Genomic DNA, 23,879 nt, shown 5'->3' on the forward strand with positions numbered 1-23,879 from the left:
TAACAGGTTAATGTCAGCTGTTATGACCATATTATAAACAGGTTAATGTCAGCTGTTATGACCATATTATGACAGGTTAATGTCAGCTGTTATGACCATATTATGACAGGTTAATGTCAGCTGTTATGACCATATTATAACAGGTTAATGTCAGCTGTTATGACCATATTATGACAAGGTAATGTCAGCTGTTATGACATATTATGACAGTGTTATGACGCAGGGTGTCAAGTAAAGTGTTTCCTTATTCTGTGCACCCCCCTCTATTCACAGAACCAAACCTCTCTGGTTTCCTCATACATAATGCTTAGTGTGTTTGTTACTGTGTCCCTTCTGGGCACCCTTACTGTGTGTGTGTTGTGTGCTGTATTTCTTATGGTGAGCTCTCCCTGAAGAGTGTGTAGTCCTTATCGCCCCCAAACAGTTCAAGTAACTGGGGAGAATGTCACCACCAGGATCCATCCCTGCTCTGGACCCCAGGACCAGATAACTCTCACTGGGCTTGGTGTAGCCAGCCTCCCCCAGGTCCAGATAACTCTCTCTGGGCTTGGCGTAGCCGGCCTCCCCCATGGGTAAATACAGATGGCCCTTCTCCTGGTAAGGCGAAACTTGCTGCATCTCCATCTCCAGGCTTGGAGCACCAGGCCGGACTCGGACCCCGGCTATGCCAGGAAAGGTGTACTGCTCCTGGGCGTAGCGTTGTTCTAGGTGGTGGGTGATGGCCAACTGGAGGAGGTAGAGGAGCTCTGCTAGGTTGAGAAGGAGAGAGACTCCAGCGATGGTCTGGGTGTAGATGGTGAAGATGGTCTTCTCCGTGGGTCTGGAGACGAAGCAGTCCACCGTGTGAGGACAGGGGTCCCGGACACACTCGAACCGGGCCGGGATCACGAAGCCGTAGAGGTACCATAGCCCCACGATGAAGCCGACCTCCAGGAGGACCTTGAGGAGGATGCTGGCGGCGTAGGCACAGAGGAGACGGCCCTTCAGCTTAGGAGCCTCTGGGAGAGCTTTCACCACCTTTCTCCCTCCTTTCTCCTCCTCTAGTTCTTCTATCTCTTCCCCCTTTCTCACCTCCCTCTTCTTCTTCTTTACTCCACCCTTCTCTCGTCCCTCACCAGCCCCACCCTCCTCCGTCCTCTCCTCCTCCTCTTCCTCCTTTTTCTTCTCCTTTGCAGCCCTCATGGCCACATATCCGAAGTAAAAAATAGTCGGCGTGGAAACAAAAATCACCTGGAGGACAAAATAGCGGTAATGTGATATGGGGAAAGCTTTGTCGTAACACACGGCGGTACATCCAGGTTGCTTGGTATTACAGACGAAGTCGTCCTGTTCGTCGTCCCAGGCTGACTCTGCGGCGGTGCCCAGGACCAGCATGCGGAACAGGAAGAGGACAGTGAGCCAGACACGGCCCACCCCGGTGCTATACTCCTGCCCCTCCTCCAACAGCTGCTCCAGGAAGGACCAGTCAGCTCTGGACATCCTCTGTCACCTGCAGGGGGAGACAGGTGAACTCATGTTAACACGACGTACCATACAGGACGTACCATACAGGACGTACCATACAGGACGTACCATACAGGACGTACCATACAGGACGTACCATACAGGACGTATCATACAGGACGTACCATACAGGACGTACCATACAGGACGTCCCATACAGGACGTCCCATACAGGACGTACCATACAGGACGTACCATACAGGACGTACCATACAGGGGGAGACAGGTGAACACCATACACAACGTACCATACGCAATGTACCATATGCAACGTAAAAACATTAGATAATGTATATCAGCACACACACACACTACAAACAAGACTCTCTCTTACTCACACACACACAAAGACTCTCTCTCTCACACACACAGACAGACACACACTACAAACAGACTCTCTCTTACTCACACAAAGACTCTCTCTCTCTCTCTCTCTCTCTCACACACACACACACACACACACACACACACACACACACACACACACTACAAACAGACTCTCTCTTACTCACACACACACACAAAGACTCTCTCTCTCACACACACAGACAGACACACACTACAAACAGACTCTCTCTTACTCACACACACACAAAGACTCTCTCTCTCTCTCTCACACACACACACACACACACACACACACACACACACACACACACACACACACACACACTACAAACAGACTCTCTCTTACGTGAAACATGCTCCTGGATGTTTTCTAGAATACTTCCTTTTACTAGAGGTCATGTGTGTCAGAACACAACATAACCCACCTAATAAATAACCCTGTTTCCATGAGCTCACCACCCAAACCAATGTGCTTCGGGGTTTTTCCACCTTCATGTTTTGGTTTAAAGAAACATTAAATAAAACATCGAAACCTTTCGGAATAGTATTACAAATAAAGTAATTTTAGTCTTTTTTTGACTGTATCATATTACGCAACACTGTAGTCGTTCTCAGCATACTCCACCGAGTGTTATATGATGCTGATTTAATTACACTTATGGAATGTTCAGAATGAGATTCATGTTTCTCTGTCTCAGTGACGTACACAATACTGTGTCTCTTCCAGTCTACGTTCCCCTGGGGGACTGTTGTTATGCTGTCCCCTGAAATGTCCACATGATTCGCACGCACGCACGCACGCAGGCACGCACACACACATATAAACATCCTGTGAACTCTTGACTTTTATCTGTTTGTTTGTTATCTCTCTTTTACTATTATTACATATTATATATATACTTTCCTCAAAGTGGAGTAGAGAGAGGGAACTAAGGGAAGGGAGGGAGGAGAGAGAGGGAACTAAGGGAAGGGAGGGAGAAGAGAGAGGGAACTAAGGGAGGGGAGGGAGAAGAGAGAGGGAACTAAGGGATGGGAGGGAGGAGAGAGGGAACAAAGGGAAGGGAGGGAGAAGAGAGAGGGAACTAAGGGAAGGGAGGGAGGAGAGAGAGGGAACTAAGGGATGGGAGGGAGGAGAGAGAGGGAACTAAGGGAAGGGAGGGAGGAGAGAGGGAACTAAGGGAAGGGAGGGAGGAGAGAGAGGGAACTAAGGGAAGGGAGGGAGGAGAGAGGGAACTAAGGGAAGGGAGGGAGGAGAGAGAGGGAACTAAGGGAAGGGAGGGAGGAGAGAGAGGGAACTAAGGGATGGGAGGGAGGAGAGAGAGGGAACTAAGGGATGGGAGGGAGGAGAGAGAGGGAACTAAGGGAAGGGAGGGAGGAGAGAGGGAACTAAGGGAAGGGAGGGAGGAGAGAGAGGGAACTAAGGGAAGGGAGGGAGGAGAGAGAGGGAACTAAGGGATGGGAGGGAGGAGAGAGGGAACTAAGGGAAGGGAGGGAGGAGAGAGAGGGAACTAAGGGAAGGGAGGGAGGAGAGAGGGAACTAAGGGAAGGGAGGGAGGAGAGAGAGGGAACTAAGGGAAGGGAGGGAGGAGAGAGAGGGAACTAAGGGAAGGGAGGGAGGAGAGAGAGGGAACTAAGGGATGGGAGGGAGGACAGAGAGGGAACTAAGGGATGGGAGGGAGGAGAGAGAGGGAACTAAGGGAAGGGAGGGAGGAGAGAGGGAACTAAGGGAAGGGAGGGAGGAGAGAGAGGGAACTAAGGGAAGGGAGGGAGGAGAGAGAGGGAACTAAGGGACGGGAGGGAGGAGAGAGAGGGAACTAAGGGATGGGAGGGAGGAGAGAGGGAACTAAGGGAAGGGAGGGAGGAGAGAGGGAACTAAGGGAAGGGAGGGAGGAGAGAGAGGGAACTAAGGGAAGGGAGGGAGGAGAGAGAGGGAACTAAGGGATGGGAGGGAGGAGAGAGAGGGAACTAAGGGAAGGGAGGGAGGAGAGAGGGAACTAAGGGAAGGGAGGGAGGAGAGAGAGGGAACTAAGGGAAGGGAGGGAGGAGAGAGAGGGAACTAAGGGATGGGAGGGAGGAGAGAGAGGGAACTAAGGGATGGGAGGGAGGAGAGAGGGAACTAAGGGAAGGGAGGGAGGAGAGAGGGAACTAAGGGAAGGGAGGGAGGAGAGAGAGGGAACTAAGGGATGGGAGGGAGGAGAGAGAGGGAACTAAGGGAAGGGAGGGAGGAGAGAGGGAACTAAGGGAAGGGAGGGAGGAGAGAGAGGGAACTAAGGGAAGGGAGGGAGGAGAGAGAGGGAACTAAGGGATGGGAGGGAGGAGAGAGAGGGAACTAAGGGATGGGAGGGAGGAGAGAGGGAACTAAGGGAAGGGAGGGAGGAGAGAGGGAACTAAGGGAAGGGAGGGAGGAGAGAGAGGGAACTAAGGGAAGGGAGGGAGGAGAGAGAGGGAACTAAGGGATGGGAGGGAGGAGAGAGAGGGAACTAAGGGATGGGAGGGAGGAGAGAGGGAAATAAGGGAAGGGAGGGAGGAGAGAGGGAACTAAGGGAAGGGAGGGAGGAGAGAGAGGGAACTAAGGGATGGGAGGGAGGAGAGAGGGAACTAAGGGAAGGGAGGGAGGAGAGAGGGAACTAAGGGAATGGAGGGAGAAGAGAGAGAGCGGGAACTAAGGAAAGGGAGGGAGAAGAGAGAGAGAGGGAACTAAGGGAAGGGAGGGAGGAGAGAGAGGGAACTAAGGGAAGGGAGGGAGGAGAGAGAGGGTACTAAGGGAAGGGAGGGAGGAGAGAGAGGGAACTAAGGGAAGGGAGTGAGAAGAGAGAGAGGGGGAACTAAGGGAAGGGAGTGAGAAGAGAGAGAGCGGGAACTAAGGAAAGGGAGGGAGAAGAGAGAGAGAGGGAACTAAGGGAAGGGAGGGAGGAGAGAGAGGGAACTAAGGGAAGGGAGCGAGGAGAGAGAGGGTACTAAGGGAAGGGAGGGAGGAGAGAGAGGGAACTAAGGGAAGGGAGTGAGAAGAGAGAGAGGGGGAACTAAGGGAAGGGAGTGAGAAGAGAGAGAGAGGGAACTAAGGGAAGGGAGGGAGGAGAGAGAGGGAACTAAGGGAAGGGATGGAGGAGAGAGAGGGAACTAAGGGAAGGGAGTGAGAAGAGAGAGAGAGGGAACTAAGGGAAGGGAGTGAGAAGAGAGAGAGAGGGAACTAAGGGAAGGGAGGGAGGAGAGAGAGAGAGGGAACTAAGGGAAGGGAGTGCGGAGAGAGAGAGAGGGAACTAAGGGAAGGGAGAGAGGAGAGAGAGGGAACTAAGGGAAGGGAGTGAGGAGAGAGAGAGAGGGAACTAAGGGAAGGGAGTGAGAAGAGAGAGAGAGGGAACTAAGGGAAGGGAGTGCGGAGAGAGAGAGAGGGAACTAAGGGAAGGGAGTGAGGAGAGAGAGAGAGGGAACTAAGGGAAGGGAGAGAGGAGAGAGAGGGAACTAAGGGAAGGGAGTGAGGAGAGAGAGGGAACTAAGGGAAGGGAGGGAAGAGAGAGAGGGAACTAAGGGAAGGGAGTGCGGAGAGAGAGGGAACTAAGGGAAGGGAGGGAGGGGAGAGAGAGGGAACTAAGGGAAACGAGGGAGGAGAGAGAGGGAACTAAGGGAAGGGAGGGAGGAGAGAGAGGGAACTAAAGGAAGGGAGTGAGGAGAGAGAGGGAACTAAGGGAAGGGAGGGAGGACAGAGAGGGAACTAAGGGAAGGGAGGGAGGGGAGAGAGAGGGAACTAAGGGAATGGAGGGGGGAGAGAGAGGGAACTAAGGGAAGGGAGGGAGGAGAGAGAGGGAACTAAGGGAATGGAGGGGGGAGAGAGAGGGAACTAAGGGAAGGGAGGGAGGAGAGAGAGGGAACTAAGGGAAGGGAGGGAGAGAGAGAGGGAACTAAGGGAATGGAGGGGGGAGAGAGAGGGAACTAAGGGAATGGAGGGGGAAGAGAGAGGGAACTAAGGGAAGGGAGGGAGGAGAGAGAGAGAGGGAACTAAGGGAAGGGAGGGAGAAGAGAGAGGGAACTAAGGGAAGGGAGGGAGGTGAGAGAGGGAACTAAGGGATGGGAGGGAGGGGAGAGAGAGGGAACTAAGGGAAGGGAGGCAGGAGAGAGAGGGAACTAAGGGAAGGGAGGGAGAAGAGAGAGAGGGAACTAAGGGAAGGGAGGGAGGGGAGAGAGGGGGAACTAAGGGAAGGGAGGGAGGAGAGAGAGAGGGAACTAAGGGAAGGGAGGAGAGAGAGAGGGGGAACTAAGGGAATGGAGGGAGGAGAGAGAGGGAACTAAGGGAAGGGAGGGAGGAGAGAGAGGGAACTAAGGGAAGGGGGGAAGAAGAGAGAGGCAACAAAAGGAATGGAGGGAGAAGAGAGAGGGAACAAAAGGAATGGAGGGAGAAGAGAGAGGGAACTAAGGGACTGGAGGGGGGAAAGAGAGGGAACTAAGGGAATGGAGGGAGGAGAGAGAGGGAACTAAGGGAATGGAGGGAGGAGAGAGGGAACTAAGGGAAGGGAGGGAGGAGAGAGAGGGAACTAAGGGAATGGAGGGAGGAGAGAGGGAACTAATGGAATGGAGGGAGGAGAGAGGGAACTAAGGGAAGGGAGGGAGGAGAGAGAGGGAACTAAGGGAATGGAGGGAGGAGAGAGAGGGAACTAATGGAAGGGAGGGGGGAAAGAGAGGGAACTAAGGGAAGGGAGGGAGAAGAGAGAGAGAGGGAACTAAGGGAAGGGAGGGGGGAAAGAGAGGGAACAAAGGGAAGGGAGGGGGGAAAGAGAGGGAACTAAGGGAAGGGAGGAGAGAGAGAGGGAACTAAGGGAAGGAAGGAGGGGAGAGAGAGAGAACTAAGGGACGGGAGGTATTTTTTGTATTTCATTTCATTGACTTCATCTCTACTTGTATTTGTGAGAGGTATTGAATGCACTGAGCTGTCTGTTTGAACTACTGGCACACAGCTCAGACACCCATGGATACCGTACAAGACATGACACCAGAGGTCTCTTCACAGTCCCCAAGTCCAGAACAGACTGTTGGAGGCACACATTACTACATAGAGCCATGACCACATGGAACTCTATTCCACAGTACTACATAGAGCCATGACTACATGGAACTCTATTCCACAGTACTACATAGAGCCATGACTACATGGAACTCTATTCCACAGTACTACATAGAGCCATGACTACATGGAACTCTATTCCACAGTACTACATAGAGCCATGACTACATGGAACTCTATTCCACAGTAATACATAGAGCCATGACTACATGGAACTCTATTCCACAGTAATACATAGAGCCATGACTACATGGAACTCTATTCCACAGTACTACATAGAGCCATGACTACATGGAACTCTATTCCACAGTACTACATAGAGCCATGACCACATGGAACTCTATTCCACAGTACTACATAGAGCCATGACTACATGGAACTCTATTCCACATCAGGTAACTGATGCAGCAGTAGAATCAGATTTAAAAAACAGATAAAAATACACCTAATGGAACAGCGGGGACTGTGAAGAGACACACACAAAGACACATAGACATGCAAACACACACATGGTAACATACACACTATACACACACACACACATGATAACACACACACTATACACACACACACACACACGATAACACAAACACTATACACACACGATAACACACACACTATACACACATGATAACATACACACTATACACACACACTATAACATACACATTATACACACATGATAACATACACACTATACACACACACTATAACATACACACTATACACACACACATGATAACATACACACTATGCACACATACACGTTAACATACACGCTATACACACACACGATAACATACACACTATACACACACACACGATAACATTCACACACATGGATTTAGTACTGTAGATATGTGGTAGTGATGGAGTAGGGGCCTGAGGGCACACACTTAATATGTTGTGAAATCTGTTGTGAATTTATAGTCATGTTTTTTCAATTGTACAACTGCCTTAATTTTGCTTGACTCCAGGAAGAGTAGCTGCTGCCATGGCATGAACTAATGGGGATCCATAATAAACCCCAGGAAGAGTAGCTGCTGCTATGGCAGGAACTAATGGGGATCATAATAAACACCAGGAAGAGTAGCTGCTGCCCTGGCAGGAACTAATGGGGATCCCTAATAAACGCCAGGAAGGGTAGCTGCTGCCTTGGCAGGAACTAATGGGGATCCCTAATAAACCCCAGGAAGAGTAGCTGCTGCCTTGGCAGGAACTAATGGGGATCCATAATAAACACCAGGAAGAGTAGCTGCTGCCTTGGCAGGAACTAATGGGGATCCATAATAAACCCCAGGAAGAGTAGCTGCTGCCTTGGCAGGAACTAATGGGGATCCCTAATAAACCCCAGGAAGAGTAGCATTTCATACGCACACAAAAATGCCAGTCCTGTTTAGCTGTTTACTGTATGTTAGTGTTTCCCCACCCTGGTCCTCCAGTACCCCCAACACCCTGGTCCTCCAGTACCCCCATCACCCTGGTCCTCCAGTACCCCCAACACCCTGGTCCTCCAGTACCCCACAACACCCTGGTCCTCCAGTACCCCCCAACACCCTGGTCCTCCAGTACCCCCAACACCCTGGTCCTCCAGTACCCCCAACACCCTGGTCCTCCAGTACCCCCCAACACCCTGGTCCTCCAGTAGCCCCCAACACCCTGGTCCTCCAGTAGCCCCCAATACCCTGGTCAACCAGTACCCCCAACACCCTGGTCCTCCAGTACCCCACAACACCCTGATCCTCCAGTACCCCCAACACCCTGGTCCTCCAGTACCCCACAACACCCTGATCCTCCAGTACTCCCCAACACCCTGATCCTCCAGTACCCCCAACACCCTGATCCTCCAGTACCCCCAACACCCTGGTCCTCCAGTACCCCACAACACCCTGGTCCTCCAGTACCCCCCAACACCCTGGTCCTCCAGTACCCCCAACACCCTGGTCCTCCAGTACCCCCAACACCCTGGTCCTCCAGTACCCCCCAACACCCTGGTCCTCCAGTAGCCCCCAACACCCTGGTCCTCCAGTAGCCCCCAATACCCTGGTCAACCAGTACCCCCAACACCCTGGTCCTCCAGTACCCCACAACACCCTGATCCTCCAGTACCCCCAACACCCTGGTCCTCCAGTACCCCACAACACCCTGATCCTCCAGTACCCCCAACACCCTGGTCCTCCAGTACCCCACAACACCCTGATCCTCCAGTACTCCCCAACACCCTGATCCTCCAGTACCCCCAACACCCTGATCCTCCAGTACCCCCAACACCCTGGTCCTCCAGTACCCCCAACACCCTGGTCCTCCAGTACCCCACAACACCCTGATCCTCCAGTACCCCCCAACACCCTGGTCCTCCAGTAGCCCCCAACACCCTGGTCCTCCAGTAGCCCCCAATACCCTGGTCAACCAGTACCCCCAACACCCTGGTCCTCCAGTACCCCCAACACCCTGATCCTCCAGTACCCCCAACACCCTGATCCTCCAGTACCCCCAACACCCTGGTCCTCCAGTACCCCCAACACCCTGCACCTCCAGTACCCCACAACACCCTGGTCCTCCAGTACCCCCCAACACCCTGGTCCTCCAGTACCCCCCAACACCCTGGTCATCCAGTACCCCCAACACCCTGCACCTCCAATACCCCCTCCAGTACCCCCAACACCCTGGTCCTCCAGTACCCCCAACACCCTGGTCCTCCAGTACCCCACAACACCCTGATCCTCCAGTACCCCCAACATCCTGGTCCTCCAGTAATCCCCTGGTCCTCCAGTACCCCCAACACCCTGCACCTCCAATACCCCCTCCAGTAACCCCCAACACCCTGGTCCTCCAGTACCCCCCAACACACTGGTCCTCCAGTACCCCCCCCCCCCAACACCCTGGTCCTCCAGTACTTCCCAACACCTTGATCATCCAGTACCCCACAACACCCTGGTCCTCCAGTACCCACAACACCCTGGTCCTCCAGTACCCACAACACCCTGTTCCTCCGGTAACCCCCAACACCCTGGTCCTCCAGTACCCCACAACACCCTGGTCCTCCAGTACACCCAACACCCTGGTCCTCCAGTACCTCCAACACCCTGGTCCTCCAGTAATCCCCTGGTCCTCCAGTACCCCCAACACCCTGCACCTCCAATACCCCCTCCAGTACCCCCAACATCCTGGTCCTCCAGTAATCCCCTGGTCCTCCAGTACCCCCAACACCCTGCACCTCCAATACCCCCTCCAGTAACCCCCAACACCCTGGTCCTCCAGTACCCCCCAACACACTGGTCCTCCAGTACCCCCCCCCCCCAACACCCTGGTCCTCCAGTACTTCCCAACACCTTGATCATCCAGTACCCCACAACACCCTGGTCCTCCAGTACCCACAACACCCTGGTCCTCCAGTACCCACAACACCCTGTTCCTCCGGTAACCCCCAACACCCTGTTCCTCCAGTACCCCACAACACCCAGGTCCTCCAGTACACCCAACACCCTGGTCCTCCAGTACCTCCAACACCCTGGTCCTCCAGTAATCCCCTGGTCCTCCAGTACCCCCAACACCCTGCACCTCCAATACCCCCTCCAGTAACCCCCAACACCCTGGTCCTCCAGTACCCCCCAACACACTGGTCCTCCAGTACCCCCCCCCCCCCAACACCCTGGTCCTCCAGTACTTCCCAACACCTTGATCATCCAGTACCCCACAACACCCTGGTCCTCCAGTACCCACAACACCCTGATCCTCCAGTACTCCCCAACACCCTGATCCTCCAGTACCCCCAACACCCTGATCCTCCAGTACCCCCAACACCCTGGTCCTCCAGTACCCCCAACACCCTGGTCCTCCAGTACCCCCCAACACACTGGTCCTCCAGTACCCCCCCCCCCCACCCAACACCCTGGTCCTCCAGTACTTCCCAACACCTTGATCCTCCAGTACCCCCCCCCCCCCCCCAACACCCTGGTCCTCCAGTACTCCCCCACACCCTGATCCTCCAGTACCTCCCAACAACCTGATCCTCCAGTACTTCCCAACACCCTGGTCCTCCAGTACACCACAACACCCTGGTCCTCCAGTACCCCCAACACCCTGGTCCTCCAGTACCCCCCAATACCCTGGTCCTACAGTACTCCCCAACACCCTGGTCCTCCAGTACCCCCAACACCCTGATCCTCCAGTACCCCCAACACCCTGGTCCTCCAGTACCCCAAACACCCTGATCCTCCAGTACCCCCAACACCCTGGTCCTCCAGTACCCCCAACATCCTGGTCCTCCAGTACCCCCCAACACCCTGGTCCTCCAGTACCCCCAACACCCTGGTCCTCCAGTACCCCCAACACCCTGGTCCTCCAGTAACCCAAACACCCTGATCCTCCAGTACCCCCAACACCCTGGTCCTCCAGTACCCCAAACATCCTGGTCCTCCAGTACCCCCCAACACCCTGGTCCTCCAGTACCCCCAACACCCTGGTCCTCCAGTACCCCACAACACCCTGATCCTCCAGTACCCCCCAACACCCTGGTCCTCCAGTACCTCCAACACCCTGGTCCTCCATTAATCCCCTGGTCCTCCAGTACCCCCAACACCCTGCACCTCCAATACCCCCTCCAGTACCCCCCAACACCCTGGTCCTCCAGTACCCCCCAACACCCTGATCCTCCAGTACCCCCAACACCCTGGTCCTCCAGTACCCCCAACACCCTGCACCTCCAATACCCCCTCCAGTAACCCCCAAAACCCTGGTCCTCCAGTACCCCCCAACATACTGGTCCTCCAGTACCCCCCCCCCCCCAACACCCTGGTCCTCCAGTACTCCCCCACACCCTGATCCTCCAGTACCTCCCAACACCCTGATCCTCCAGTACTTCCCAACACCCTGGTCCTCCAGTACACCACAACACCCTGGTCCTCCAGTACCCCCAACACCCTGGTCCTACAGTACTCCCCAACACCCTGGTCCTCCAGTACTCCCCAACACCCTGGTCCTCCAGTACCCCCAAACACCCATGTCCTCCAGTAATCCCCTGGTCCTCCAGTACCCCCAACACCCTGCACCTCCAATACCCCATCCAGTAACCCCCAACACCCTGGTCCTCCAGTACCCCCCAACACACTGGTCCTCCAGTACCCCCCCCCCCCACCCAACACCCTGGTCCTCCAGTACTTCCCAACACCCTGATCCTCCAGTACCCCCAACACCCTGGTCCTCCAGTACCCCAAACACCCTGATCCTCCAGTACCCCCAACACCCTGGTCCTCCAGCACCCCCAACATCCTGGTCCTCCAGTACCCCCCAACACCCTGGTCCTCCAGTACCCCCAACACCCTGGTCCTCCAGTACCCCACAACACCCTGATCCTCCAGTACCCCCCAACACCCTGGTCCTCCAGTACCTCCAACACCCTGGTCCTCCATTAATCCCCTGGTCCTCCAGTACCCCCAACACCCTGCACCTCCAATACCCCCTCCAGTACCCCCCAACACCCTGGTCCTCCAGTACCCCCCAACACCCTGATCCTCCAGTACCCCCAACACCCTGGTCCTCCAGTACCCCCAACACCCTGCACCTCCACTCCCCCCTCCAGTAACCCCCAAAACCCTGGTCCTCCAGTACCCCCCAACACACTGGTCCTCCAGTACCCCCCCCCCCCCCCAACACCCTGGTCCTCCAGTACACCCCCACACCCTGATCCTCCAGTACCTCCCAACACCCTGATCCTCCAGTACTTCCCAACACCCTGGTCCTCCAGTACACCACAACACCCTGGTCCTCCAGTACCCCCAACACCCTGGTCCTCCAGTACCCCCCAACACCCTGGTACAGTCCCCCAACACCCTGGTCCTCCAGTACCCCCAACACCCTGTCCTCCAGTAATCACCTGGTCCTCCAGTACCCCCAACACCCTGCACCTCCAATACCCCCTCCAGTACCCCCCAACACCCTGGTCCTTCAGGACCCCCACATCCTGATCCTCCAGTACCCCCCCAACACCCTGGTCCTCCAGTACCCCCCCAACACCCTGGTCCTCCAGTACCCCCAACACCCTGGTCCTCCAGTAACCCAAACACCCTGATCCTCCAGTACCCCCAACACCCTGGTCCTCCAGTACCCCAAACATCCTGGTCCTCCAGTACCCCCCAACACCCTGGTCCTCCAGTACCCCCAACACCCTGGTCCTCCAGTACCCCACAACACCCTGATCCTCCAGTACCCCCCAACACCCTGGTCCTCCAGTACCTCCAACACCCTGGTCCTCCATTAATCCCCTGGTCCTCCAGTACCCCCAACACCCTGCACCTCCAATACCCCCTCCAGTACCCCCCAACACCCTGGTCCTCCAGTACCCCCCAACACCCTGATCCTCCAGTACCCCCAACACCCTGGTCCTCCAGTACCCCCAACACCCTGCACCTCCAATACCCCCTCCAGTAACCCCCAAAACCCTGGTCCTCCAGTACCCCCCAACACACTGGTCCTCCAGTACCCCCCCCCCCAACACCCTGGTCCTCCAGTACTCCCCCACACCCTGATCCTCCAGTACCTCCCAACACCCTGATCCTCCAGTACTTCCCAACACCCTGGTCCTCCAGTACACCACAACACCCTGGTCCTCCAGTACCCCCAACACCCTGGTCCTACAGTACTCCCCAACACCCTGGTCCTCCAGTACTCCCCAACACCCTGGTCCTCCAGTACCCCCAAACACCCATGTCCTCCAGTAATCCCCTGGTCCTCCAGTACCCCCAACACCCTGCACCTCCAATACCCCATCCAGTAACCCCCAACACCCTGGTCCTCCAGTACCCCCCAACACACTGGTCCTCCAGTACCCCCCCCCCCCACCCAACACCCTGGTCCTCCAGTACTTCCCAACACCCTGATCCTCCAGTACCCCCAACACCCTGGTCCTCCAGTACCCCAAACACCCTGATCCTCCAGTACCCCCAACACCCTGGTCCTCCAGCACCCCCAACACCCTGGTCCTCCAGTACCCCCCAACACCCTGGTCCTCCAGTACCCCCAACACCCTGGTCCTCCAGTACCCCACAACACCCTGATCCTCCAGTACCCCCCAACACCCTGGTCCTCCAGTACCTCCAACACCCTGGTCCTCCATTAATCCCCTGGTCCTCCAGTACCCCCAACACCCTGCACCTCCAATACCCCCTCCAGTACCCCCCAACACCCTGGTCCTCCAGTACCCCCCAACACCCTGATCCTCCAGTACCCCCAACACCCTGGTCCTCCAGTACCCCCAACACCCTGCACCTCCAATACCCCCTCCAGTAACCCCCAAAACCCTGGTCCTCCAGTACCCCCCAACACACTGGTCCTCCAGTACCCCCCCCCCCCCCCCAACACCCTGGTCCTCCAGTACTCCCCCACACCCTGATCCTCCAGTACCTCCCAACACCCTGATCCTCCAGTACTTCCCAACACCCTGGTCCTCCAGTACACCACAACACCCTGGTCCTCCAGTACCCCCAACACCCTGGTCCTCCAGTACCCCCCAACACCCTGGTCCTACAGTACTCCCCAACACCCTGGTCCTCCAGTACCCCCAAACACCCATGTCCTCCAGTAATCCCCTGGTCCTCCAGTACCCCCAACACCCTGCACCTCCAATACCCCCTCCAGTACCCCCCAACACCCTGGTCCTTCAGGACCCCCACATCCTGATCCTCCAGTACCCCCCCAACACCCTGGTCCTCCAGTACCCCCCCAACACCCTGGTCCTCCAGTACCCCCAACACCCTGATCCTCCAGTACCCCCAACACCCTGGTCCTCCAGTACCCCCAAACACCCATGTCCTCCAGTACCCCCAACACCCTTGTCCTCCAGTACCCCCCAACACACTGGTCCTCCAGTACCTCCCAACACCCTGATCCTCCAGTACTTCCCAACACCCTGGTCCTCCAGTACCCCACAACACCCTGGTCCTCCAGTACCCCCAACACCCTGGTCCACCAGTACCCCCAAACACCCATGTCCTCCAGTACCCCCAACACCCTTGTCCTCCAGTACCCCCCAACACACTGGTCCTCCAGTACCCCCAACACCCTGGTCCTCCAGTACCCCCAAACACCCATGTCCTCCAGTAATCCCCTGGTCCTCCAGTACCCCCAACACCCTGCACCTCCAATACCCCCTCCAGTACCCCCCCCCCCCCCCCAACACCCTGGTCCTCCAGTACTCCCCCACACCCTGATCCTCCAGTACCTCCCAACACCCTGATCCTCCAGTACTTCCCAACACCCTGGTCCTCCAGTACACCACAACACCCTGGTCCTCCAGTACCCCCAACACCCTGGTCCTCCAGTACCCCCCAACACCCTGGTCCTACAGTACTCCCCAACACCCTGGTCCTCCAGTACCCCCAAACACCCATGTCCTCCAGTAATCCCCTGGTCCTCCAGTACCCCCAACACCCTGCACCTCCAATACCCCCTCCAGTACCCCCCAACACCCTGGTCCTTCAGGACCCCCACATCCTGATCCTCCAGTACCCCCCCAACACCCTGGTCCTCCAGTACCCCCCCAACACCCTGGTCCTCCAGTACCCCCAACACCCTGATCCTCCAGTACCCCCAACACCCTGGTCCTCCAGTACCCCCAAACACCCATGTCCTCCAGTACCCCCAACACCCTTGTCCTCCAGTACCCCCCAACACACTGGTCCTCCAGTACCTCCCAACACCCTGATCCTCCAGTACTTCCCAACACCCTGGTCCTCCAGTACCCCACAACACCCTGGTCCTCCAGTACCCCCAACACCCTGGTCCACCAGTACCCCCAACACCCTTGTCCTCCAGTACCCCCCAACACACTGGTCCTCCAGTACCCCCAACACCCTGGTCCTCCAGTACGCCCAAACACCCATGTCCTCCAGTAATCCCCTGGTCCTCCAGTACCCCCAACACCCTGCACCTCCAATACCCCCTCCAGTACCCCCCAACACCCTGGTCCTTCAGGACCCCCACATCCTGATCCTCCAGTACCCCCCCAACACCCTGGTCCTCCAGTACCCCCCCAACACCCTGGTCCTCCAGTACCCCCAACACCCTGGTCCTCCAGTACCCCCCAACACCCTGGTCCTACAGTACTCCCCAACACCCTGGTCCTCCAGTACCCCCAAACACCCATGTCCTCCAGTAATCCCCTGGTCCTCCAGTACCCCCAACACCCTGCACCTCCAATACCCCCTCCAGTACCCCCCAACACCCTGGTCCTTCAGGACCCCCACATCCTGATCCTCCAGTACCCCCCCAACACCCTGGTCCTCCAGTACCCCCCCAACACCCTGGTCCTCCAGTACCCCCAACACCCTGGTCCTCCAGTACCCCCCAACACCCTGGTCCTACAGTACTCCCCAACACCCTGGTCCTCCAGTACCCCCAAACACCCATGTCCTCCTGTAATCCCCTGGTCCTCCAGTACCCCCAACACCCTGCACCTCCAATACCCCCTCCAGTACCCCCCCAACACCCTGGTCCTCCAGTACCCCCCCAACACCCTGGTCCTCCAGTACCCCCAACACCCTGATCCTCCAGTACCCCCAACACCCTGGTCCTCCAGTACCCCCAAACACCCATGTCCTCCAGTACCCCCAACACCCTTGTCCTCCAGTACCCCCCAACACACTGGTCCTCCAGTACCTCCCAACACCCTGATCCTCCAGTACTTCCCAACACCCTGGTCCTCCAGTACCCCACAACACCCTGGTCCTCCAGTACCCCCAACACCCTGGTCCACCAGTACCCCCAAACACCCATGTCCTCCAGTACCCCCAACACCCTTGTCCTCCAGTACCCCCCAACACACTGGTCCTCCAGTACCCCCAACACCCTGGTCCTCCAGTACCCCCAAACACCCATGTCCTCCAGTAATCCCCTGGTCCTCCAGTACCCCCAACACCCTGCACCTCCAATACCCCTTCCAGTACCCCCCAACACCCTGGTCCTTCAGGACCCCCACATCCTGATCCTCCAGTACCCCCCCAACACCCTGGTCCTCCAGTACCCCCCCAACACCCTGGTCCTCCAGTACCCCCAACACCCTGGTCCTCCAGTACCCCCCAACACCCTGGTCCTACAGTACTCCCCAACACCCTGGTCCTCCAGTACCCCCAAACACCCATGTCCTCCAGTAATCCCCTGGTCCTCCAGTACCCCCAACACCCTGCACCTCCAATACCCCCTCCAGTACCCCCCAACACCCTGGTCCTTCAGGACCCCCACATCCTGATCCTCCAGTACCCCCCCAACACCCTGGTCCTCCAGTACCCCCCCAACACCCTGGTCCTCCAGTACCCCCAACACCCTGGTCCTCCAGTACCCCCCAACACCCTGGTCCTACAGTACTCCCCAACACCCTGGTCCTCCAGTACCCCCAAACACCCATGTCCTCCAGTAATCCCCTGGTCCTCCAGTACCCCCAACACCCTGCACCTCCAATACCCCCTCCAGTACCCCCCAACACCCTGGTCCTTCAGGACCCCCACATCCTGATCCTCCAGTACCCCCCCAACACCCTGGTCCTCCAGTACCCCCCCAACACCCTGGTCCTCCAGTACCCCCAACAACCTGATCCTCCAGTACCCCCAACACCCTGGTCCTCCAGTACCCCCAAACACCCATGTCCTCCAGTACCCCCAACACCCTTGTCCTCCAGTACCCCCCAACACACTGGTCCTCCAGTACCTCCCAACACCCTGATCCTCCAGTACTTCCCAACACCCTGGTCCTCCAGTACCCCACAACACCCTGGTCCTCCAGTACCCCCAACACCCTGGTCCTCCAGTACCCCCAAACACCCATGTCCTCCAGTACCCCCAACACCCTTGTCCTCCAGTACCCCCCAACACACTGGTCCTCCAGTACCTCCCAACACCCTCATCCTCCAGTACTTCCCAACACCCTGGTCCTCCAGTACCCCCAACACCCTGGTCCTCCAGTACCCCCAACACCCTGGTCCTCCAGTACCCCCAAACACCCATGTCCTCCAGTAATCCCCTGGTCCTCCAGTACCCCCAACACCCTGCACCTCCAATACCCCCTCCAGTACCCCCCAACACCCTGGTCCTTCAGGACCCCCACATCCTGATCCTCCAGTACCCCCCCAACACCCTGGTCCTCCAGTACCCCCAACACCCTGGTCCTCCAGTACCCCCAAACACCCATGTCCTCCAGTAATCCCCTGGTCCTCCAGTACCCCCAACACCCTGCACCTCCAATACCCCCTCCAGTACCCCCCAACACCCTGGTCCTTCAGGACCCCCACATCCTGATCCTCCAACACCCCCAACACCCTGGTCCTCCAGTACCCCCCCAACACCCTGGTCCTCCAGTACCCCCAACACCCTGGTCCTCCAGTACCCCCCAACACCCTGGTCCTACAGTACGCCCCAACACCCTGGTCCTCCAGTACCCCCAAACACCCATGTCCTCCAGTAATCCCCTGGTCCTCCAGTACCCCCAACACCCTGCACCTCCAATACCCCCTCCAGTACCCCCCAACACCCTGGTCCTTCAGGACCCCCACATCCTGATCCTCCAGTACCCCCCCAACACCCTGGTCCTCCAGTACCCCCCCAACACCCTGGTCCTCCAGTACCCCCAACACCCTGATCCTCCAGTACCCCCAACACCCTGGTCCTCCAGTACCCCCAAACACCCATGTCCTCCAGTACCCCCAACACCCTTGTCCTCCAGTACCCCCCAACACACTGGTCCTCCAGTACCTCCCAACACCCTGATCCTCCAGTACTTCCCAACACCCTGGTCCTCCAGTACCCCACAACACCCTGGTCCTCCAGTACCCCCAACACCCTGGTCCTCCAGTACCCCCAAACACCCATGTCCTCCAGTACCCCCAACACCCTTGTCCTCCAGTACCCCCCAACACACTGGTCCTCCAGTACCTCCCAACACCCTCATCCTCCAGTACTTCCCAACACCCTGGTCCTCCAGTACCCCCAACACCCTGGTCCTCCAGTACCCCCAACACCCTGGTCCTCCAGTACCCCCCCAACACCCTGGTCCTCCAGTACCCCCCCAACACCCTGGTCCTCCAGTACTCCCCAACACCCATGTCCTCCAGTACTCCTCAACACCCTGATCCTCCAGTACTCCCCAACACCCTGATCCTCCAGTACCCCCAACACCCTGATCCTCCAGTACCCCCAACACCCTGGTCCTCCAGTACCCCCAAACACCCATGTCCTCCAGTACCCCCCAGCACCCTGGTCCTCCAGTACCCCCAACACCCTGGTCCTCCAGTACCCCCAACACCCTGGTCCTCCAGTACCCCCAACACCCTGCACCTCCAATACCCCCTCCAGTAACCCCCAAAACCCTGGTCCTCCAAGTACCCCCAACACCCTGATCCTCCAGTACCCCCAGCACCCTGATCCTCCAGTACCCCCCAACACCCTGGTCCTCCAGTACCCCCAAACACCCATGTCCTCCAGTACCCCCCAACACCCTGGTCCTCCAGTACCCCCAACACCCTGGTCCTCCAGTACCCCCAACACCCTGGTCCTCCAGTACCCCCAACACCCTGCACCTCCAATACCCCCTCCAGTAACCCCCAAAACCCTGGTCCTCCAAGTACCCCCAACACCCTGATCCTCCAGTACCCCCAGCACCCTGATCCTCCAGTACCCCCCAACACACTGGTCCTCCAGTACCTCCCAACACCCTGATCCTCCAGTACTTCCCAACACCCTGGTCCTCCAGTACCCCACAACACCCTGGTCCTCCAGTACCCCCAACACCCTGGTCCTCCAGTACCCCCCCAACACCCTGGTCCTCCAGTACCCCCCCAACACCCTGGTCCTCCAGTACTCCTCAACACCCTGATCCTCCAGTACTCCCCAACACCCTGATCCTCCAGTACCCCCAACACCCTGATCCTCCAGTACCCCCAACACCCTGGTCCTCCAGTACCCCCAAACACCCATGTCCTCCAGTACCCCCAACACCCTTGTCCTCCAGTACCCCCCAACACCCTGGTCCTCCAGTACCCCCAACACCCTGGTCCTCCAGTACCCCCAACACCCTGGTCCTCCAGTACCCCCAACACCCTGCACCTCCAATACCCCCTCCAGTAACCCCCAAAACCCTGGTCCTCCAAGTACCCCCAACACCCTGATCCTCCAGTACCCCCAACACCCTGGTCCTCCAGTACCCCCAAACACCCATGTCCTCCAGTACCCCCAACACCCTTGTCCTCCAGTACCCCCCAACACACTGGTCCTCCAGTACCCCCCCCCCCCCCCAACACCCTGGTCCTCCAGTACTCCCCCACACCCTGGTCCTCCAGTACCTCCCAACACCCTGATCCTCCAGTACTTCCCAACACCCTGGTCCTCCAGTACCCCACAACACCCTGGTCCTCCAGTACCCCCAACACCCTGGTCCTCCAGTACCCCCCCAACACCCTGGACCTCCAGTACCCCCCCAACACCCTGGTCCTCCAGTACTCCCCAACACCCTGGTCCTCCAGTACCCCCAAACACCCATGTCCTCCAGTACTCCTCAACACCCTGATCCTCCAGTACTCCCCAACACCCTGGTCCTACAGTACCCCCCAACACCCTGGTCCTTCTGGACCCCCACATCCTGATCCTCCAGTACCCCCCCAACACCCTGGTCCTCCAGTACCCCCAACACCCTGATCCTCCAGTACCCCCAACAACCTGGTCCTCCAGTACCCCCAAACACCCATGTCCTCCAGTACCCCCAACACCCTTGTCCTCCAGTACCCCCCAACACACTGGTCCTCCAGTACCTCCCAACACCCTGATCCTCCAGTACTTCCCAACACCCTGGTCCTCCAGTACCCCACAACACCCTGGTCCTCCAGTACCCCCAACACCCTGGTCCTCCAGTAACCCCAAACACCCATGTCCTCCAGTACCCCCAACACCCTTGTCCTCCAGTACCCCCCAACACACTGGTCCTCCAGTACCTCCCAACACCCTGATCCTCCAGTACTTCCCAACACCCTGGTCCTCCAGTACCCCACAACACCCTGGTCCTCCAGTACCCCCAACACCCTGGTCCTCCAGTACCCCCCCAACACCCTGGTCCTCCAGTACCCCCCCAACACCCTGGTCCTCCAGTACTCCCCAACACCCTGGTCCTCCAGTACCCCCAAACACCCATGTCCTCCAGTACCCCCAAACACCCATGTCCTCCAGTACTCCTCAACACCCTGATCCTCCAGTACTCCCCAACACCCTGATCCTCCAGTACCCCCAACACCCTGATCCTCCAGTACCCCCAACACCCTGGTCCTCCAGTACCCCCAAACACCCATGTCCTCCAGTACCCCCAACACCCTTGTCCTCCAGTACCCCCCAACACCCTGGTCCTCCAGTACCCCCAACACCCTGGTCCTCCAGTACCCCCAACACCCTGGTCCTCCAGTACCCCCAACACCCTGCACCTCCAATACCCCCTCCAGTAACCCCCAAAACCCTGGTCCTCCAAGTACCCCCAACACCCTGATCCTCCAGTACCCCCAACACCCTGGTCCTCCAGTACCCCCAAACACCCATGTCCTCCAGTACCCCCAACACCCTTGTCCTCCAGTACCCCCCAACACACTGGTCCTCCAGTACCCCCCCCCCCCCCCCCCCCCCCAACACCCTGGTCCTCCAGTACTCCCCCACACCCTGGTCCTCCAGTACCTCCCAACACCCTGATCCTCCAGTACTTCCCAACACCCTGGTCCTCCAGTACCCCACAACACCCTGGTCCTCCAGTATCCCCATCACCCTGGTCCTCCAGTACCCCCCCAACACCCTGGTCCTCCAGTACCCCCCCAACACCCTGGTCCTCCAGTACTCCCCAACACCCTGGTCCTCCAGTACCCCCAAACACCCATGTCCTCCAGTACTCCTCAACACCCTGATCCTCCAGTACCCCCAACACCCTTGTCCTCCAGTACCCCCCAACACACTGGTCCTCCAGTACCCCCCCCCCCCCCCAACACCCTGGTCCTCCAGTACTCCCCCACACCCTGGTCCTCCAGTACCTCCCAACACCCTGATCCTCCAGTACTTCCCAACACCCTGGTCCTCCAGTACCCCACAACACCCTGGTCCTCCAGTACCCCCATCACCCTGGTCCTCCAGTACCCCCCCAACACCCTGGTCCTCCAGTACCCCCCCAACACCCTGGTCCTCCAGTACCCCCAAACACCCATGTCCTCCAGTACTCCTCAACACCCTGATCCTCCAGTACTCCCCAACACCCTGATCCTCCAGTACCCCCAACACCCTGATCCTCCAGTACCCCCAACACCCTGGTCCTCCAGTACCCCCAAACACCCATGTCCTCCAGTACCCCCAACACCCTTGTCCTCCAGTACCCCCCAACACCCTGGTCCTCCAGTACCCCCAACACCCTGGTCCTCCAGTACTCCCCAACACCCTGATCCTCCAGTACCCCCCAACACCCTGGTCCTCCAGTACCCCCAACACCCTGGTCCTCCAGTACCCCCCAACACCCTGGTCCTCCACTACCCCCAAACACCCTGGAGGACCAGGGTGTTGGGGGTACAGGGTGTTCTGACCAGGGTGTTGGGGGTACAGGGTGTTCTGACCAGGGTGTTGGGGGTACAGGGTGTTCTGACCAGGGTGTTGGGGGTACTGGAGGGCAAGGGTTGGAAACCACTGCTGCATGTACTGTAAGTGGACCACAGCTTCCCCCCTCCTCAATCACTACAGCACGCTAACAATCCTCTTTTAAAACCATGTTATGTGAGGCCAGAACGAATAACACCTGTCTCCCTGTCCATCCGTCCACCTGTCTCCCTGTCCATCCGTCCACCTGTCTCCCTGTCCATCCGTCCACCTGTCTCCCTGTCCATCCGTCCACCTGTCTCCCTGTCCATACGTCCACCTGTCTCCCTGTCCATCCGTCCACCTGTGTCCCTGTCCATACGTCCACCTGTCTCCCTGTCCATCCGTCCACCTGTCTCCCTGTCCATCCGTCCACCTGTCTCCCTGTCCATCCGTCCACCTGTCTCCCTGTCCATCCGTCCACCTGTCTCCCTGTCCATCCGTCCACCTGTCTCCCTGTCCATCCGTCCACCTGTCTCCCTGTCCATCCGTCCACCTGTCTCCCTGTCCATCCGTCCACCTGTCTCCCTGTCCATCCGTCCACCTGTCTCCCTGTCCATCCGTCCACCTGTGTCCCTGTCCATCCGTCCACCTGGCTCCCTGTCCATACGTCCACCTGTCTCCCTGTCCATCCGTCCACCTGTGTCCCTGTCCACACATCCACTTGTGTATCCATCCTGTGTTACACCATATGTTTCTTTGTTGTAGTTTAATGCCATTTCAGAAACATATATTCTTCCTGTATTTTGCAGGCCTATTTACCATCCAAATGTATGAAATATATTTCCCAATAGTTTGTATGACGAAGGCTGTGTGGTCGATTCGTAGAGCTTGTTGTTAAAGAGCAGTGATACACTATCAAGAGCGGTGTGCGTGTTTCTTATCCCCCCCCCCCCCCCCCCCCCCCCCCCCCCCCCCAATAATTCGTATACAAAGTTATGTTCTTGAGACACGTTTGACCGAACTTGATGGATTTTTCAACTGTTGACAGTTGGGGCAAACTATTTTATACATTGTTGTTGTTGTTGTATACTCTTAAAATGTGAGCAAGCCCTATGTTAATTGACTCTGTCATTTTAACTTTGCTATACCAGATCATTTACAATCCCATACGCATGCGTCACTTTGTATGTTATGCTTTCATCATCACAGTCGTAACTCACAGATAATTCTACGAAGACGAAAAGTAAAAGTTATGGGCGACCAATATGTTATAAGAATAGCCTACATTTTTTTTAAAAGCTCGTCTTAAGATAAAAACGAAGCATCCGTACCTGTCAGTCGTAAAGTTGGGTTCTTCTGTTGGTTGACTTCTCCTCAGTACTCCGTCGTTCTACCACTCT

At 57.2% G+C, this 23,879-nt stretch overlaps 1 protein-coding gene across 1 annotated transcript; it reads right to left on the bottom strand.

Moving 5' to 3' along the window:
- Nucleotides 1-270: 270 nt before the first annotated feature.
- On the bottom strand, nt 271-23,879 carry LOC139392224 (gap junction protein alpha 4). The gene is made up of 2 exons (XM_071140056.1): nt 23,811-23,879; nt 271-1,489 (listed from the first exon to the last, which is right to left on the bottom strand). Exon 2 carries the CDS (start codon nt 1,477-1,479, stop codon nt 295-297), a length of 1,185 nt encoding a protein of 394 aa, XP_070996157.1. The 5' UTR covers nt 1,480-1,489; nt 23,811-23,879; the 3' UTR covers nt 271-294.

The sequence above is a fragment of the Oncorhynchus clarkii genome, chromosome 32 (genome assembly GCF_045791955.1).
Source record: "Oncorhynchus clarkii lewisi isolate Uvic-CL-2024 chromosome 32, UVic_Ocla_1.0, whole genome shotgun sequence".
Classification (NCBI taxonomy): Eukaryota; Metazoa; Chordata; class Actinopteri; order Salmoniformes; family Salmonidae; genus Oncorhynchus; species Oncorhynchus clarkii.